Source organism: Glycine soja, chromosome 6 (genome assembly GCF_004193775.1).
Source record: "Glycine soja cultivar W05 chromosome 6, ASM419377v2, whole genome shotgun sequence".
In the NCBI taxonomy this organism is placed as follows: Eukaryota; Viridiplantae; Streptophyta; class Magnoliopsida; order Fabales; family Fabaceae; genus Glycine; species Glycine soja.
Window position 1 is genome coordinate 47,576,452 of NC_041007.1, and position 19,074 is coordinate 47,595,525.

The 19,074-nt window shown below is 31.5% G+C and overlaps 2 protein-coding genes across 2 annotated transcripts; one reads left to right on the forward strand and one right to left on the reverse strand.

Annotated features, from left to right (window-relative positions):
* Positions 1 to 4,999: 4,999 nt before the first annotated feature.
* LOC114417383 lies at positions 5,000 to 7,869 on the forward strand. The gene is made up of 2 exons (XM_028382560.1): positions 5,000 to 6,951; positions 7,033 to 7,869. The coding sequence occupies exons 1-2, from the start codon at positions 5,739 to 5,741 to the stop codon at positions 7,860 to 7,862; spliced, it is 2,043 nt and encodes a 680-aa protein (XP_028238361.1). The 5' UTR covers positions 5,000 to 5,738; the 3' UTR covers positions 7,863 to 7,869.
* Positions 7,870 to 10,732: 2,863 nt separating this feature from the next.
* Positions 10,733 to 18,225, reverse strand: LOC114417384 (protein ZINC INDUCED FACILITATOR-LIKE 1-like). Its single transcript, XM_028382561.1, has 18 exons — positions 17,955 to 18,225; positions 17,627 to 17,813; positions 17,002 to 17,042; positions 16,397 to 16,457; positions 16,204 to 16,306; positions 16,003 to 16,105; positions 15,767 to 15,820; positions 15,614 to 15,676; positions 15,370 to 15,419; positions 15,087 to 15,162; positions 13,970 to 14,158; positions 13,803 to 13,890; positions 12,829 to 12,914; positions 12,632 to 12,739; positions 12,423 to 12,467; positions 12,234 to 12,322; positions 11,409 to 11,452; positions 10,733 to 11,116 (listed from the first exon to the last, which is right to left on the reverse strand). Exons 2-18 carry the CDS (start codon positions 17,772 to 17,774, stop codon positions 11,028 to 11,030), a joined length of 1,437 nt encoding a protein of 478 aa, XP_028238362.1. The 5' UTR covers positions 17,775 to 17,813; positions 17,955 to 18,225; the 3' UTR covers positions 10,733 to 11,027.
* Between the last annotated feature and the right edge of the window lie 849 nt (positions 18,226 to 19,074).

The window sequence follows — 19,074 nt, forward strand, 5'->3', positions numbered from 1 at the left end:
AAATTTTAAAAAAATGTGACAGGATAACCATCAAAATATTTTTTAATAAATTGTATTTTTAATCTCTCGTAAATAAAATGAGATATTAAAATCATAATTTATTATAAAAAAACATGTGATTGCTCATTGATGACATGACTATTGACAAGTTATTGGCCTGGTAAGGTCATTGGTGACTGTAGATTTAATTTGAATAATTTTTACAGTTTAAAAAAATTATTTTGGCTAAAAATTTAAATTTTTTTCTCTATTTTCTTAAATTATGATTTTATTTTGATTCTTTTTTAATTAAGACATTTCATTTTTATTTTTCAAAAATATGTATTTTTAATTAGTCTTTTATTTTTTTTAATTGAAATATGAAAATTGAAACATTTCATATTTGTAAAAATATTTACAATTTTAATCCATGATCGATTCTCAAACATTAATCTCTATATTTTATATTAATGTTGAGTGACACATGCTTATTTATTAGTCATCTGATAATTTTTTTAATTCTTTAATTGTTGATAAACTTAATTTATATAAAAAGAATGAATTTAAAAGGTACACAATCAATTTCTAAAATTGGTCTGTAGTTAAAATAACTAATTTTTTAAAAGTAAGAGACAAAATATTTTAATTTAAAAATGAAAAGTACTAATATTGTAATTTTTTTAAAAAGTTGAAGATGAAATTTGTTGATTAAAAAAAATAAGAGTATTAAAATTGGCAATGTAATATTTTAGATGAGAATGAATTAACAAAATTTTCAATTCTTTCCTTCTCCCTCTCCTTCAAAATTGAGTTCCCTTTTCTTCTCCTTCCTGTGACATTTTTTCAGAAATGTACTCAATTTTGAAAGAACTCTTTAATTCAAATGTAAAAATATTTTAAGAAAATTGCATTAGGTAGAAGAGATCGCAAGGTTCAAGTTGTGTGATTGTTAGTGAAAAATATTATGTTTTGTTAAATTTTGTATGTTAATGATTGCAAGGTTAAATTTATGTTTTGCATTGTTAGTGATCGCAAGGTTAAATTTATGTTTTGTTAATTTTTGTATGTTCTTGTAATTAAAAAATAATAAAATTAGTTAGTAGTATTAAAATACAGTAAAAAAAAACACCGCAAAAAAATATATGACAAATCTGTCATAGACAAAATACTCAAATTAAAGTAACTGAAATGATACTCGACAATAATGAAACATATTAAAAATTACAATTACAATGCAAACACAACAAAACTAACTAATGAGGATCTGAAATATGTTGTGCAGAATACATGTCTTCTTCTATTTAGATTACTGGTTTGCTAAAAATAGCCAAAATTTCTATTGTGCAGGATCGTTTCCAATAGTTGGATTGTGCTAACACCTTTAGCACGCCTTCATCATTTTTCAATTCTATTATGTCATATTCAATCAAATTTTCGGAATACTTAGAATGACCTGGTTATCGAAAGAACAATCGTCTAACCAATTGTGATCCGTGAATTCCATTAGGGGGAACCCCTGTAGGTGCAACTTGTTTGATTAAATCCTTGAGTTTCTCCATGCCACATCCCGAAGGAATGCCAAATCTTATTGGATTAGTTCCAGTAAAGGAGTAACCCAAAAACTCACCTTGACGTGGTATGTTCCACTTCCCGTTAGAATACATAATTGCATCATGAGTAGGAGTGATGGTTGATTGAAGCAGGTTGAGTATAGCATCCGGTGTTCTAATAATGGTACATAATAATTCTATAGGGCAAACACACGAGTATTGCTCATTGCACATTAACATTGTGTAAACATCATCATCATTTTTCAATTGTAAAGATTGAAAAAAATATTGTTGACCTGCATCTATGAATGGTTGTCGGTAGTAGATTTCATCCAGTAGTTGATCGTTGGTTAGTTGAAGGGTGTTGTGCATTCTAAGCTTGAGTGTATCAAAAGAACAGTTCTTAGGAACTCGCATTGGTGTTGAAATGAGACTTTGAAAATAAACACCAGTTTGGTTGTAACTGATTGATCCATTTGGAAAAATGAAAGCTAATCTAGAGTTAGTAATGGTTTGACTGCTTGTTTCTCCCAAAAATGACATAGTAATAAGATTGAATTTGGTTTGTGAAATTATGTTATATGAGATTGTGTGTTTGTATTGTGTTTATGTTGTGTTATTTATAGTTGTATGAGTATTCTGCCACGATGTGTATTGGAATCCAATGTTTCTTTTTTCCTAGTAAGTGATGTAGCAGACGTCCATTATAATTCCAGAGTGAACAAAGAGATTATGAGTTGTCCATCTCATGTCAGTTTTGCACACGTCTCTAAAAATTAAATGTATCACCTGTAAAACTGACATGAAATGGACAGCTCATAATGCAGAGTGTTGTTAATTTGGACTGTGATTTTTCCCATGTAATTAAAGCAACAGACGTTCATGATGATTTTCAGAGTGAATAAAGAGATGATGAGCTGTCCATTTCATGGCAGTTTTGCAGGTGAGACATTTAGTTTTTAGAGACGTGTGCAAATTACAGAGTATTGTCAATTTGGATTGTGATTTTTCCCTTGTAATTAAAGCAGCAAACGTCCATAATTATTTTCAGAGTGAATAAAGAGATTATGAGTTGTCCATTTCATGTCAGTTTTGTCGATGAGACATTTAATTTTTAAAAGCAGTGTAGTGTAAATGACAAAGTATTGTGAATTTTGACAGTTATGTTACCATGTCAACTACTACAGTAAACGTGGGTAAACTAAAAATTGCTAATTTAAATTTAAAGGAAAAATTATTTCAATACGTAAAGTGATAACTGAAAACAGACATAAGACATTACATGAAAATCTCAAAGAAGAAATAACTTAGACATGAATGATCCGTAGATTACCAATCCCGTTTGAATATAGGTTCGTGGGATGGAGACAGGTTACTTCCTTCGGGCCCGGAAGAGGAGTCCGTATCACTATCATGGTTTTTGAGCCAGCAAGTCTCGTATTCACCTGATAAGTCCTCAAGATTAGAGGTTGAGCCATGTTGGTTGCCTGGTGGGTTATTATTGTGACAGATTATGGCAAATAACTCTACAAATGGTAGTGATGGGTTGTTGTAAAAAATGTTGAACATTTGTCGAATATCATCATCATCCCGCAGAATAAAATATGTGTACATATAACGTTGTCTTGACTCAAATATAGGGCACCGAAAATGGAGATGTTGGATATGTTGTTCTGGGTCAATGTTTAGTTTTTGGTGAACAAGTTCAAGCAATTGTGTAAAGGTTATGACCTTGTCGACCATGAAAGTTTTTGTGTTGTTACTAACGAAGGTGGTGCCCTCATTAGTATTGCAAATTTGGTCATCGTAGTAAACATAAACATATGCAGTTAGGTGACACATTGTGGTAGGGATTGAGATGAAAATTTGAAATTGTTACGAATGTCTTTAGTTGTAGTGGCATTTATAGAATTTGGTTATAATTGAGTGAGTCACTAGTTAACTGTGCATTTAGATGAACGGGTAAATGAACACTTAAGCATATTTACAAGGGTCCATAATGTGCAAATTGCTGAGTGAAAAAAACAACTGAGTGAAAAAAAACTGAGTTGTCCACGTTATGTCAGTTTTACTGGTGCGACATTAATTTTTTTAGAGATGTGTGAAAATTGCCGAGTGTTGTCAATTTCAACTGTGATTTATCCCTGGTAATTGATGGAGCAGAAGTCCATTATAATTATCAGAGTGAAAAAAATTGAGTTGTCCATGTCATGTCTGTTTTACTAGTGCGACATTTATTTTTTTAGAGACGTGTGTAAATTGTTGAGTGTTGTCAATTTTAACTGTGATTTATCTCTGGTAATTGATGGAGTATAAGTCCATTATAATTATCAGAGTGAAAAAAAATTGAGTAGTGCATGTCATGTCAGTTTTACTGGTGAGACATTTATTTTTTTAGAGACCTATGGAAATTGCCGAGTGTTGCAAATTTCGACTGTGATTTATCTCTGATAATTGATGCAGCAGAAGTCCATTATAATTTCAGAGTAAAAAAAAAATTGATTTGTGAAAATTGCAGTGTGTCACGAATATTTTTTTTTTGAAGTTTTTGACGTTATTACCATGGAAAAAGTGTCCAAATCATAATTTTTTTGATTTTGTACTTGTATTTTGAGGTGTTATTCTATGGAATTGGTGCACAAAATAATTTTTTTTGGATTCTTTGACGTTGAAACTATAGAAAAAATGAGTCACAAACATCATTAATGTGTTCGACATAATTTTCAAGAAATGCAGAACATGGGTATTTAAGCATAGTTGCAAGGGTCCAAATCATAGTTTTTTTATTTTTTATTTTGTACTTGTATTTTGTAGTTGTTGCATGCTTTGAAGTTGTTATTTTTAATTTACTTTAGTAATAATAGTCTACATATGCATCATTTCAGAGATGCGGAGCAATGTCAGACCTAACCCTCACATGCATTGACACCCCATTAAAGTGTGGTGTTGCACACTGTTCACTCACATGCGTATGTTTATCCCATTAACATGTTTCTAAACAATCCATGTGACCTTGGCATGCGATACGAAACACTGCGGTCAACAATCATGATTAAACGAATAGTCTACCATGTATATTAATGTGTGAGGTTGCATACTGTTCACTCACATGTGTACACTAATTTACTCACATGCACTTAATGTCCTACCTAACTCTCCCACCTAACCTTTCGATCTAACTATCTTACCTAACCTTCCAATCTAACACTCTCACCTAATCCTCCCATCTAACCCTCGTAACTAACTCTCCCACCTAACCTTCCAATCTAACTCTCCCATCTAACCTTCCAATCTAACACTCCCACCTAACCCTCCCATCTAACCCTCGTAACTAACTCTCCCAACCTAACCTTCCAATCTAACTCTCCCACCTAACATTCCAATCTAACTCTGGTACTAAACTTTCTCAGCCTATATATAATATCACCATTTGACAACAACATATCACACACAAAATTTTCTCACAAAACAAAACTCGATTTGTAACTCTCACACCATTTCCACTCATATCCCATAAGCACCACCATGGCTCCACCTAAAGAAATTTCGACCCTCATTTACCACAGTGGTCATATTGTAGACGATCCAGTTCAAGGATCAACGTACCAATGTACGACCCCAATATTTTTTTACGCTAGTTGTTCTATTACGTTTACATAATTCATTCGAAAAATTAACAATCGTCTTCCTACTCGAGCAACTGAACAAGTTGCTCAATTGTTATTTCGTGTCCCTATTTCAATTCATCTCGGTCAGACACGTTTTATTTCAGCTCAACTATTCGACAATGACGATCTTAGAGACGCGATGGAAACAATTATCTAGAATCCACAATTGAATTTTGCCAAATTCTATGTTGTTACTGAGCTTATTCCTCAACCACAACCATCATCTCCACAACCCCCATGTCCACAACTACAACTACCGCCTCCACAACAGTTACCGTACAACAACATAGACCTCAATAATCCAGTATCTTCATACAACAACCTTGAATCACAAGACCCCTTTGACATTTATACTTCATATACACAAATATTATCTGAAAATGATTCCTTTTTTCATGGCCAACAAACCTCCTTTGACCAACAAAACCATCCTTCATCCCCCTTTACGCCACCTTCACAGCTACCACAAACGCAAACATCAAACCGAGATGAACATCCCATTGCTAACGAAGATCCCATTATACAATTTCATCATGAAAACATGGATGATTTTACTGAGGATGAGGATCAACAGTTCTTTGATCACATCAATCAGCAAAGCGATGACCAAAGTGATGACCAAACCGATGACGAGGGTATTGGCAGACCAACGACACCTTCGTCACCTCCGTTGCAATATCAACAACCTAGGTGTCTAGTAGACTTGAACTTTGACCACCTACCACACTATATTGATCGACACCATTTTGTTCATCAGCAACACAATGTACAACCACCAGTCGGTGTACTTAAGGTTGGCATGACCTTCGATGACAAAACACAATGTATTCGAGCAATCAAAGAATACAACATCAGAAATCATTTTGATTGCAGAACAATTTACTCTGACCAAAGAAGGCTAAACTTCGTCTGCAAGTTACATGAAAATGGTTGTACATGGAGCTTGGGCGCATGCAATTCAAAGAGGCATAACAAATGGATTATCAAGAGTATCAGAGGTCATCACACTTGTCTCGTGCCGATGCTCAGACAAGATCATCGCCAACTTGACAAACACGTCATAACACAGATCATTCAACCAATTGTCAAAACAAACCCAACTGTCTCCATCAAGACGTTGATTGCAGAAATTAAAACGTTCATGAATTATACCCCATCCTACAAGAAGACATGGTTAGCAAAGCAAAAAGCATTGGAGATGATTCATGGAAACTGGGAAGAATCATATGCCAAACTTCCAAAACTTTTCGGAGCTTTGCAATCTTGTGTTCCCGGGACTGTGGTCGCTGCTCAAACAGAATCCTTGTATGAGGGGGGAGAAATAGTATCGGGCAAAAGATTGTTTAAACGTGTCTTTTGGTCATTTGGTTCATGCATTAATGGTTTTGCATATTGCAAACCCATTGTACAAGTAGATGGTACATGGCTTTACGGAAAGTATACTGGTACACTGTCGATAGCTACCGCACAAGATGGAGCTAACCATATCTTCCCGATTGCCTATGCCATTGTAGAAGGGGAGACAACTTCAGCTGGGGGGTTTTTTCTAAAGAATTTGAGAAGACATGTTACTCCGCAAATTAACATTTCTCTTATTTCAGACCGACACCCCTCAATTATAAGTGCCTACAACAACCCAAGTAACTTATGGGTCCAGGACACATCCCATTTCTTTTGCCTGCGCCACATTGCACAAAACTTTCTTCGTGGTAACTCAAACTGCAAACATTTAAAGAAACCACTTATGTTGGCTGGTGAGAATCTATTTTATTTATTCGTTATAATTTTCTTTCAATCAAATTTTATAACATAATACATTGATTAAATATTTACAGGGTACGCATACACGGAGAAGATGCACTGGCGACATCTTGGGGATATTCGTGCGAATAAGTCAAGTGCAGCTGAATGGCTTGATCAATTACCCAAACAAAAATGGATACAATGCTTTGATGAGGGGAAACGTTGGGGACATATGACTACCAATTTGTCGGAGTCTGTTAATTTCATGTTCAAAAACACAAGACATTTGCCGGTGTCATCGTTGGTTGAGGAGACCTATTTCAAGACCGCACAACTCTTTGCTAATAGAGGTCGACAAACTCAGGCAATGATCAACTCCGGCTCACAGTATTCTGAAGTCGTCTTCGATGCAATCAATAGTGGTCAACAAGAATCTAATACACACATTGTAAATGAATTCGACAGACACAATCACACTTTTATTATAACAGAGACTCAATCCCTACTTGAAACACCCAGACCACCTGGAAGGTTTAGAGTAATGTTACAATCCCAAAAGTGTGATTGTGGTGAATTTCAGGCTAAACATTTACCGTGTTCTCACGTCATGGCTGCCTGTAAATCTGTCAATGTTGATCCCATGACCTATGTGTCGATGATATTCACTTTACAACACATTTTGCACATATACGACAACTCCTTTGGTCTATTGCCACACGAATCAATGTGGCAAGAATATGAAGGAGATCAGTGGGGTCCTGATCCAAGGAGAAAAAGGACTGCAAAGGGTCATCCCGTTTCAACTCGCATTCCTACCGAGATGGACGAAGACGAAAATGAACGAGCAAGTAGAAAAAAATGTGGACTTTGCCGGCAACATGGTCATAGCAGAAATAATTGTCCTAATGTATCCTCATCTTAGTTTTTTCTTAGACAAATGTCATTGTTTAAATATTTTATTGATGACGTAGTATAATGTTCTTATATAAATAAATTGTTAAAAGCTTTAGTTTTATCATTTTTAATTAAATCTAATAACATAAACAAACTAATTATATTTAGTAAAATAGTTAAATTAAAAATTTTAAAATTCAGATTATTATACAAAATAAATATTTACTAAAATAAATATATTATTATACAAAATTCAGATTTTAAAACATATATTCACCCAAAAAATATCTTAAATAATTTAAATAATATAACAAAAATACTTAAATTTAATAATATCATTTTCTTAATAACAAAATTAAATTATAAAATAATATTACATAAATTAATTTAATAAATAAATAATTTTATATAATATAATATTTAATTTTAATAATATATAAACTTTTTTATAAAAAAAAGGAAGAAAGGAAGTCGGGGTGCCAGAACCCGACTTCCGTGAAAACGTAAAAGTGATGTAATTTAGGAATTAATTCCCAAACTGGTGTATTCCAAACAAATATTGGAGAGAGAAGGTGCAATATGATAAAAAAAAAATCGATGAACGCAGGTTTGGTCTAAGGCATTTAATTTGTACAACAATTTATAAAAAAAAAATGGTGATCATAAGACATGTTAAAACACTGAATAAGCATACTTAATTTACTAATACAATTAACTACTATATTGAATCAATAGAAACATGTTAAAATTTAAGAAAGACTGAAATGAGACTACTTTTTTGAAAAGACCAATTACAAATTTTGTATATTTTAGAAGGACGAAAATCAAGGAGGGATAAAAAAATTTCTTAGTGGAAAAAGAAATAATTTAAGATTAATTAAGTATGCTTTTGTCTCTATTTTTGTTTTCAATTTCACTTTTAGTTCCTAATAATTTTTTTAATACATTGGCGCTTATACTTTTGCTCTATTAACGGTTTTAATCATTTGAGTAATAATGTTAATTGATAATTAATATTCAACTTAATAACTTGTCACATTATAAAAAATTTGACAGGATAACCATCAAAATATTTTTTAATAAATTTATTTTTAATCTTTCGTAAATTTGTTTGATATTATCTACTAATATGAAAATGAGATATTAAAATCATAATTTATTATAAAAAACATGTGAATGCTCATTGATGACCTGACTATTGGCAAGTTATTGGCCCGGTAAGGTCATTGGTTACTGTAGATTCAATTTGAATAATTTTTACAGTTTTAAAAAATTATTTTGGCTTTAAATTTTTTTTCTCTATTTTCTTAAATTATGATTTTATTTTGATTCATTTTTTAATTAAGACATTTCATCTTTATTTAAATATGTATTTCTAAAAAAATTTACAATTTTAGTCCATGATCGATTCTCAAACATTAATCTCTATACTTTATATTAATGTTGAGTGACCCATGCTTATTTATTAGTCACCTGCTAATTTTTTTTAATTCTTTAATTGTTGATAAACTTAATTTATATAAAATAACTAATTTTTTAAAAGTAAGAGAAAAAATATTTTAATTTAAAAATGAAAAGTACTAAAATTGTAATTTTTTAAAAAAGTTGAAGATGAAATTTGTTGATTAAAAAATAAGAGTATTAAAATTGGCAATGTAATATTTTAGATGAGAATGAATTAACAAAATTTTCAATTCTTTCCTTCTCCCTCTCCTTCAAAATTGAGTTCCCTTTTCTTCTCCTTCCTGTGACATTTTTCCAGAAATGTACTCAATTTTGAAAGAACTCTTTAATTCAAATGTAAAAATATTTTAAGAAAATTGCATTGGCTAGAAGAGATCGCAAGGTTCAAGTTGTGTGATTGTTAGTGAAAATTAAAAGGAGTTGATGATTTAATAAGGATGAGTGTCTGTCACAATGCGAAGGTTGAAGAATATGAGGGGTGAAGCCGTAATGGTTATTTTTTGGTAATATTCTTGTTGAATTCTCATTACACATTTCTCTTTAATTAGAATTAAAAATAAATCATCGGAATCAAACTTAGTTTGGTTGAGTTCGTTTACTGTTACCCTTTCTAATCCAACTTTCGGCATTTCGAATCCGAATGTCACAACAGTTTTGCGAAGATTGAAGCAAGAATCATGTGTTTGTTTTTATAATATTTGTGTGTGAGGTTGTGAAAAATAAATGACTGAAGCCAGAAAATAAGACTTGGGGAATGTGAAAAGCTGCAACCAAAAACACAAAAGACTGTGACTGGAACAGACGGATAGAAAATTGGCTCGGCTTAGTCACCGGTTTCCGACCCAACCGGTCGAACCGTCCGGCCCAAATCAAGTTTAATAATTATGAATAAAAGTAAGACAAATAAACACTTATGTTTTTAAATATGTAATAAAATATCCCTGAGTACATTGAAAGACGAATTTATCGTTTAAATAATTGTCAATTTGATCTTAATTATCAATATAAAAATATATTTGTTATATAATATGAATGAGTAAATAATTATTTTGTCTCTGATTTTATAATTTATTGACTAAGTATTACTAGAATGTAATGATTATAAGTTGTTAGTGAGAAAACTTTTACACTTTGGACAAACTTGATTACATACACGATGATGATTTATTATTTAAAGATATTGCTTAATGCATAAGTTAATTTCTCAAAATATTAATTTTTTCTCCAAATGTATGCATTATTTGGTCTAACAAAGATGCTATAAAGGATTAAAGTGAATTTTTTTAAATTTAAGAGATCAAATTAAAACTTAAAATATAGGTAAAAAAAAACAAAAATTCTAAATTTATCTTAACAAATAACTACCATGACTAACAAAAAAAAAACATAATTAACTTTCAAACAAGATAGGATTCTCTTGTAAAAAAAAGAGAATTCTATAAACATAATTTTAATGAAAGATTTTAAAGAACATATTAAAAAAACTCTGTTACATAAATTGCAACATAAAGGTCCAAACTTTAACTAACTCTACTCAGTTCACACATCCTAAAATCTCAATAATCAAAGTCCAAACTTACATGATGCAAGTGTACAACACACAATCATCTCTAATTATTTCATCATTCATAGTGGCTACGATCTCAAAACCAATGCACGCAATTAACGCACAAATTCTTCACCCCTTGTACAAAATTTAGTGATATCAGTGTAACTTCTCTGATGGTATTTAATTCTTTACACTCAAGAATGGTTTGAACATTAACAGTACTCCAAGTCCTTCAACAATATTCAGGGCAAGGAAGACAATATGGGTGCCTGCAGTTAAATGTAAAAGAGTGAGCTTCCAGCAATATAGCTAGCAAAAGAAAAGATTGAAATTAAGCATACATGAAGAGGTTAGACTAAGTTCAAACTCTTTGTTCTAAAGTTGCATTTTCATTCTTTGGTTTGGTTCTAGGCAAAACTCTATGCTGTAATAGAAATGGCCTATTATGTTCTTTTCAATTAAGGAACAATAAGTGAACCAGAAATAACACTTAGATTAAGGATTCCCATATTCTGTATATGAAATAGAAACCAATTGAAGCAAATTTTTTAATCAACATACCTGGCAGGAAAGAATCATTTATATGCTTTTGCGACCAAGATAATCTACATTGACCAGTAGCAATATTAGAAAACTTGATATAATTTTCAGTATGTCATTGTAGTTAGAAAGTGTTGTTGATCAATGCTATACGGCATACTCTCATCACAAAATATTTTATTAATGTAAGATTTGTTAACTGCAATTACACCATAGAGTATAGAGAGTAGCCTCAGTTAACTCTAACTGACGGGGCTCAAAGTATATATTGACAAGAAATAGGCTAAGCTACATAAACCAATTGACAGTTTGGTTTGAAAGCAGTAACAAAACCTATTGATGTCAGTACACTTCCGGTTTTTGTATTATGTCCTTGTCCAGAAAAACCATTCTAAAATCTAAATAACTATTTTCATATGAAAATCCCTTCATGATTAATGAAATAAAATGTTACAAGAACACGACAGTGCCATCTTATGTAGCATCTATTCCGTACATAATTACTTGTATAGCTTTTATTAAATCCCTTAATAGTGTTCATAGGTTTATCCTTAACGCTGAAGGCACAATCTACTTGTATGCCTAAATTTTCGAAATGTTATCCACCATTACCTCTTGCTAAGTCCTTAAATTTTTCAATAATGTGCCTAAAATATGCTTATTATTGAATCACCAGTAAGTCTGAAATTCTGAATTTTGGAAATCTAGAATACATGGATGACAGGACCATGTGATATATGAACATATATAGCATGGATTTTCAGATGCTAATTAAGATTTATCTATATAATTAATCGTATACAGTAGATAAATTTCAAATGCTAAAGAAATAAAATGGACACTTACAATGCACCGGCACTAGCAGGACCAATTGTTTTGAATGCTGACATACCAGTCATAGCAATACTATTAGCTGTCCCCCTTTGGTGTTGTTCCTGTTTTCCAAATCAACATATCATATGTGCCACAATTCTATAAAAAAAATCTTAACTTTTGGAAATAAATGAAATCTGATGAAAGGAACCAAAGATTTACCACAGCTTTATTTTGCAGAATGAATAAACTAGTAGCAATTGCCTCCTAAATCCAGCAACAATAATACAATTAGGCAAGTTCACAACAAAAATAACATTTTTCGGTAAATTAAACTGATTTCTTAAGGTTTAGTGAAGCCAATTAATTCAATTCAATTCCATCCTCAATATCACTGATGATTGGCTATACAGGGAAAGAGATTCACTTACAATCAAAACATTCTTCAGAATGGAGGCAATATTGATCACTATGTCCAGTGTGAAGCCTGATAACATTGTCATGAGGGGATAACATTGCAAGAGAGGTATGGATAACACCTACATATATATCATGCCAAATAACAATTTAAAACAAACAAAAATAAAATGCTAAATCGAAGTAGTTGCCACATGAGGAGGAAGCTAACCCCTGCTATACGAACTAGAGCAACAGGTCCACAAGCTTTTTGCACCAATCGGTACAGGGTAAGCTGGAAGACTAGAATAGCAAGACCTGATCAGTCGAAAAGAAGTCAGTAATTAAGCAGCATATCTATTAAGTAATGCACAAGGAATACACTGAACATCTTTGTTCCTATAACAATCAAAAGGAAATAAACTAACACAATTCAAAAGTTGATATGAACAACTCCTATCTAAACAAGGTAGAATGATTATCTAAACAAGTATCCTTGTAACTAACCGAATCCGGAACCTATAAAATTTTTTATATCGTGCCCATAATGCCTTAGCTTGTTAGCTGATTATGCAGTATACTTGCCTAATTGTCATTATTCTTTTCTATAGAAAATGATTAATGAACCATCTCAGTAAAGTTATTGTTATAGCATGCGTTAGTGTTTTAAGTTTGATATAATCACAAATAACAAAGAAATCTGAATAAATCTTGACCCTCTTAAAGTTTTGTTTGATTGACTTATTCAAAGAATTCAAGATGTATTGGTATCAGTAACTAATTCATCTTTGAGATCAGATTAATTGAACAACTAAAAGAAACATTAGATCTTGATATTAGCACAAAAAGATATTATATTGAAGACAAATGAGCTAACTACATGGAATATACTAAAAGTTACAAGGTGACATCGCAAAAAATGCTCCTAGACTAACCAACTCAACTTCAAAAACAAACACTAAATTATGATTTTTATCTAAATTTGTCTGAAGATTCCAAATTTGGAAATTCAAATAAGTGAAGTACACTCAATACGACCAGATTAAGTTTGTAGGAAAGGCCATGGAGGAAGATACCGTATGGCCTCTTGTCAATGCATAAAAAAATTATATGCAATTGCAATCCTTGGAGATAGAAGGTTACAGAGGAAATGTGTCTGTCCAAAATTAATTTATATCTAGAGATACGTATATGTGAAAAATGTACCTGATATTGCAAGAACATTGCCAACATCATCAGTTGTAAAGTTCAGACCACCCAACCTTAAAGGACTGAGAGCCCACAATGAGAAAATCTAGGATATAAATGAACAGTAGATTATAAGAATCAGGAGAGAGACTCAAAACAGCAAAATCATTAGGTAGGAATACTACCTCCTGGTAAGCAACATCATGTAGTGAAAAAATACAGTAAACAATGATGGATGACATTAAGGGCCAATTTCGGAAGATGCTTTTATCTCTTTGGATTATTCTGTCTTTGTCTGCCTCACTGCTTCCAACTTCCAAAGCTTCAACATTTTTAGTGGACTCAATCCTATCTTTGTGGTTGTGAAGGGTCTCCTGCAATAATGCAGATATTTTAAAATAAAAAAAAAATCATTTATGTTGATGTTTTCTTACGAAAACTTAAATAAGTACTTAAACAATGGAAATTTTAATAGAAAATGGTACAATTTTTGCTTTCCACCTAGATCCAGTCTCCTGAAATGATGCCTATACTGTTGAACAAACAGTCCAATGAATTGTATAATAAGGGCTTCAAACCTCCAAATTCAAATGCTACAACAATCGTTGCTCCTTCAACAGACTCTAAGTGTTGGACACACACACTGTCCAGGCCCTACAATAGTTGCTCTTATTGAACAATTTCAAAAGTTTCTTGTCACACAACCACATGTCATGTTCCTCCTTATGTCATCTGATGTTACATCCTTTGTGTTCTTACAATTGACATCATTTGTGTTAGTCATGACTACTGATGAAACTCCTATTCCATTAGCAGGCACTAGGTCTATTTGCACATCTCATTTATCTCTTTCTAATTTTTACTACAATCCTAATCTCATGTTGAATCTTGTTTTCTTTGGTCAGTTATATGATTCTGATTTCTTAGACTTATTTTCTTCTACCCCTTTCTATATACAGAATTCTAAACCCCAGAGGATGATATTGATTGGGAAAGACATAAGCAAGGGGACTTTATATATTTTCCCTGCACTAGTGGATAAACCAGGCCTTGGCACAACAACAAAGACTAATGTTTTGAATTTCTTCAATTCGGAAATTTATTAGACTTAAAATAACAATATATACATATTACAACAGGTACTGGATAAACCAGGACCTGAGTTTAAAGATTTCATACATATATCAGAATGTAGATCAGATATGTAATCATACTAATGTTTAGAAAAAAAAAATGTTTCGAATAAAAGTAATAAAAATTAAAGAGGGTAGAGATATGTGAATGATGAACCGATATACTTACTGGAAGCCAAATGCAAGCAATTGCTGATGCAAATGCAAAAGCTGATACTAATAAGCATGGCAAGAAATATGGAAACCTGCGGAGAGATTCATGTTTCCACAAATGAAACTCAGCAGCCACCACAACAACAAAGCGAAACAGAAATTTAAGGAATAAAGAGGGAAAACAAAATTGAAACAATAGCAAAAGCATTATTACACTATGTGAGTCAGTTATATGGAAGAATACAAAAATTGAAACAAGTTGTTTTTCAAAATTAGAAAACAACAAAAGTTAAACATACCTATCCCAAAAGGAATCCTTTGGAAATATATGTGGGTATTTCAACACTGGCTGTAATAAAATTTTCACAAAATAAAGCGATCAAGTGAGTGAAGGGTTTGATTATATGTGGAAATTGAATTTCAGGCATCAGCATTCTCAAAACTTGGATTGAATTATTGCCTCTCAACACAAGTCACTTTATGTCCGTGTACAAAATCCATATGGTTTTTTCTAAAGAAGAAACAAAAATAGAAAATAATTACCTGAGCCAAATAACCTCCCAATGCAGGACCAATGACTAAACCTACTCCCCAAGCAGCAACCACCTGAAATCAGACTATACTTTGAATAATTTATAATTATGATTGACACATGCCTCTTAAAAATGATAGTAGACAAAGGTTGGTGAGGCTTACTGTTGAGAGTCCTAGAGCCTGCTCCTCCTCTCTGAAAATTTCAGTAGCATAAGCCTGTTAATAGAAGAGGTTATATATTAGTGGAAGCAATAATTTGATGAAATAAAGGGGTTGCATTAAGTTACACAAATTCAAACTTTTAATTTAGCCCTGATGCCATTGGATGAAAGTGAAACATTAAATTGTCAAGTACTAGTACTAACTTTTAGGGGTTTGTATAAGAGATAGAACATCACCTTTATTGGTCCAAGTAAACCATTTAAACTTCCAAGAAGAAATCTCATGCTAACAGCCATCCAAATATTCGTGCTAAGACCAAATAATGTGTTGAAAATGACACTGAAATCAAGTAAGCATTATATATGTTATGAGGAAGAAACATATTGTATAAGTATAGTATGAAAGAAAGCATTCACCTCAGTGAAATGTATACTTACACAGTGATAATCCCTATAATTATAACAGGTTTTCTACCATAGCGGTCAGAAACCATACCCCACAATATGGACGTCAAAGACCTTCCAAGCATCATTGCTGATCCTGTAACATTTCATGGCCACATGAGGACCAGTAAGGACTTGTAAAATAGAGAAGAGAAAAAAAAAATAGAAGTACAAATTGAAATCCTACCCACATATCCAGCATAGGTACTTATGTCTTCCTCTGTTTCTGCAATATTAAAATCCTTCACCTGAAATTAAATATTTATTATAAGTTTGAGGATGTATATTCTGTGGAGCTGTAATAGAACTTTGTATGTTGGAAGGGATTGGCTGCTAATTGATTTGATAGACATTTATGTCAATTAATGAAACAGCAAACAATTCAGCAAACCTAAATTAGAATTTGAAGTGGTCTCACTATATAATTGAAAATTTTCATTCACATTAAGAAAATTCCTCACAAGCTACACTTTGTTTCAATTGATTTCTATAGTCAAAACATCCAATTCGAAATGGCTCAGGTACATCCCTCCCATCAGTAAGTCATTATAATTGCAACACCTAAATAGAGTTGTGAGAACAGCTACAAGTGAAAGGACTCTCTTCCAACACAAGTAAATGCATAGATTTATCCAAGTACAGTAGAGTAATAAACAAGCATATTGGAAATTAATTCTTAAAAATAATATAAGGAAAAAATGATTATACAGAGAATTGATACTCAAATTATTTTTTGAAATGATAAAATTAATTAGAAAAAAGATCAATCTGAAATAATTAGAATAAACTCACCATGAAATAAACAAAGGGAAAGAGTGATGCCACAGGCAATGCTGTAATTGATTAAAAGAGAAAGAGACATCAGAGATAAATATAGAAGCTGTTTCAATCAACTGATAGATATAGATAACATAATATGTTAATACACTGAACAAACCAATTTTGAAACAATGTCGAATTCAAGTTATAATCTTCCCATACAACCCTGATAGGAGTCACTCCATTTTTCAACAAAGGTACACAATTTTAGATGTTCAATACAAAGATGAAAACATCAGAGTTCAATCACCACTAAGGAGGGTTTTCTTTTTCAATTTTCTCAAAAGAAAAGAAAATGATTAACTAAGATTTATAGAGTACAACTTGAAGAACACTAACTAGTGTTCAAACTTTGTCCGAAAAGGACGAAAGTCTTTCAATTTATTGCATTCATAAATTAAAGTGGGGAGTAATGTTGAGATTTGACAATTTCAGCAACCTTTTTATATCACACTAGACCTTAGCAACAACATATAGATTCTCACGTGATATGTTCAAATAGGAAAAAGAAAATGCTAGAATAATTCAGCATCCGCAAACTTTAGAACTAAATAAAAACCAACACGAGAATTTTCAAAAACAGAATTCAAGTGCTTACTGCCACATAACACTGCCAACCATATATAAGAAAGGTTTCTAAAGGAAACATCCTTTTTGAGCTCCTTGGCTTGATCCACCTTACAACCAGGACAGTTCTCATGATACTGTCTCTTCAACAATGGTTTTTCAAATGCCTCCTCTTCCATCTTTGAAAGACAACCTCACTTCTTGTTTCATGAAGATTCCTGCAACCACCCCATATTATATATTACTATAACATAATGATCCTAATGACAATGCATTTTGCGCTTCTTCAAGTGAAAGGAGTAAAAGTCAAAAAGTTTTGCTTTAGTGAGTCCAAACAAGACAGATTTTGAGTAAATTACGCTAACACAGGTTTGGTTAATCTCTCTCCAATATCGCTGCCTTTCTAATCCTTATATTAACTCATCTCAATTATTTGAAATACATTAGGCTATCACCCCACGTCATATTTTGTTTTTTCAAATGGACCTTATGCAAAATTTCCTAAGACAAATAGTAGTTTTGTATCAAAAATGAAATTAGCCTTTGACCCATAAAAGATTAGGGGTGTTGTTGTGATCTTTGACTCAGAAAAAAAAAGAAAGGGAAGAGTTAAACTCCTCTACTTTGGAGTTTATCACATCTCATACACCCTGTATAACCCACTAGCGTAGACTTCTTGATACCCTATTTCATATATTAAGCTATTATTATGTAGAAATAAGACACGGCTGACATGCTCTTACCTATCAAAATCTACGTATTTATTATTTCAGGATTAAATTTATTTATAAAAAAGAAACAACAATAATAAATATATGCAAGAAGTTGTCGGCTCCATCTATAATAAAGTTAAAATACGTTAATAAAGTGAGCCCAAATATAAATACAACACTTTAAAGGTATCTGACGATTTTTACCTACTGATGTGAAAAAAAAGTTAATAACACATCTTTTAATATAAATTTTAGAACATAATTATCACCCAATGTAAAAAAAATTATTAATTAATAAAAAAAAATTATGTATAATTTTTAAAGTAATTTATAGAAATTAACAACTTATCATAAATAATAATATATGATAAGATAATAGTGTAATTTTTTTTTTTACACTTTTACACCATCAATACATTTTAATCAAAGTTTTTTTTATTATTAAATAAAAGTGGTATTCATATCTATTAATAGTATTTGCATAAATTTTACTTAATAATAAAATATTTAAGTACATATAAAGTACGTGTTATAGCAATTTTTAAAAGTATATATATATAATTAGGGTTGATATATATATATATATATATATATATATATATATATATATATATATATATATATATATGTAATGCTAATATCAACCCTAATTTTGGATTATAAAACCATTGGTGGTTATGTTTTTCAAAATTTAATTTAACGATATTATGGTATTTTATAAATTAATTTAAAATAAAAATAAAATCTTTTTTTCTTGATCCTCTCC

Coding starts and splice junctions, on each gene's coding strand:
- LOC114417384 (XM_028382561.1), bottom strand. CDS start 17,774: ATGGAAGAGGAGGCATTTGAAAAACCATTGTTGAAGAGACAGTATCAT. Junction 12,915..13,802: donor CAATGTTCTTGCAATATCAG/GTACATTTTTCA, acceptor TCGACTGATCAG/GTCTTGCTATTCTAGTCTTC. Junction 12,323..12,422: donor TTCTGCAAAATAAAGCTGTG/GTAAATCTTTGG, acceptor TTTGGAAAACAG/GAACAACACCAAAGGGGGAC.
- LOC114417383 (XM_028382560.1), top strand. CDS start 5,739: ATGGATGATTTTACTGAGGATGAGGATCAACAGTTCTTTGATCACATC. Junction 6,952..7,032: donor GAAACCACTTATGTTGGCTG/GTGAGAATCTAT, acceptor AAATATTTACAG/GGTACGCATACACGGAGAAG.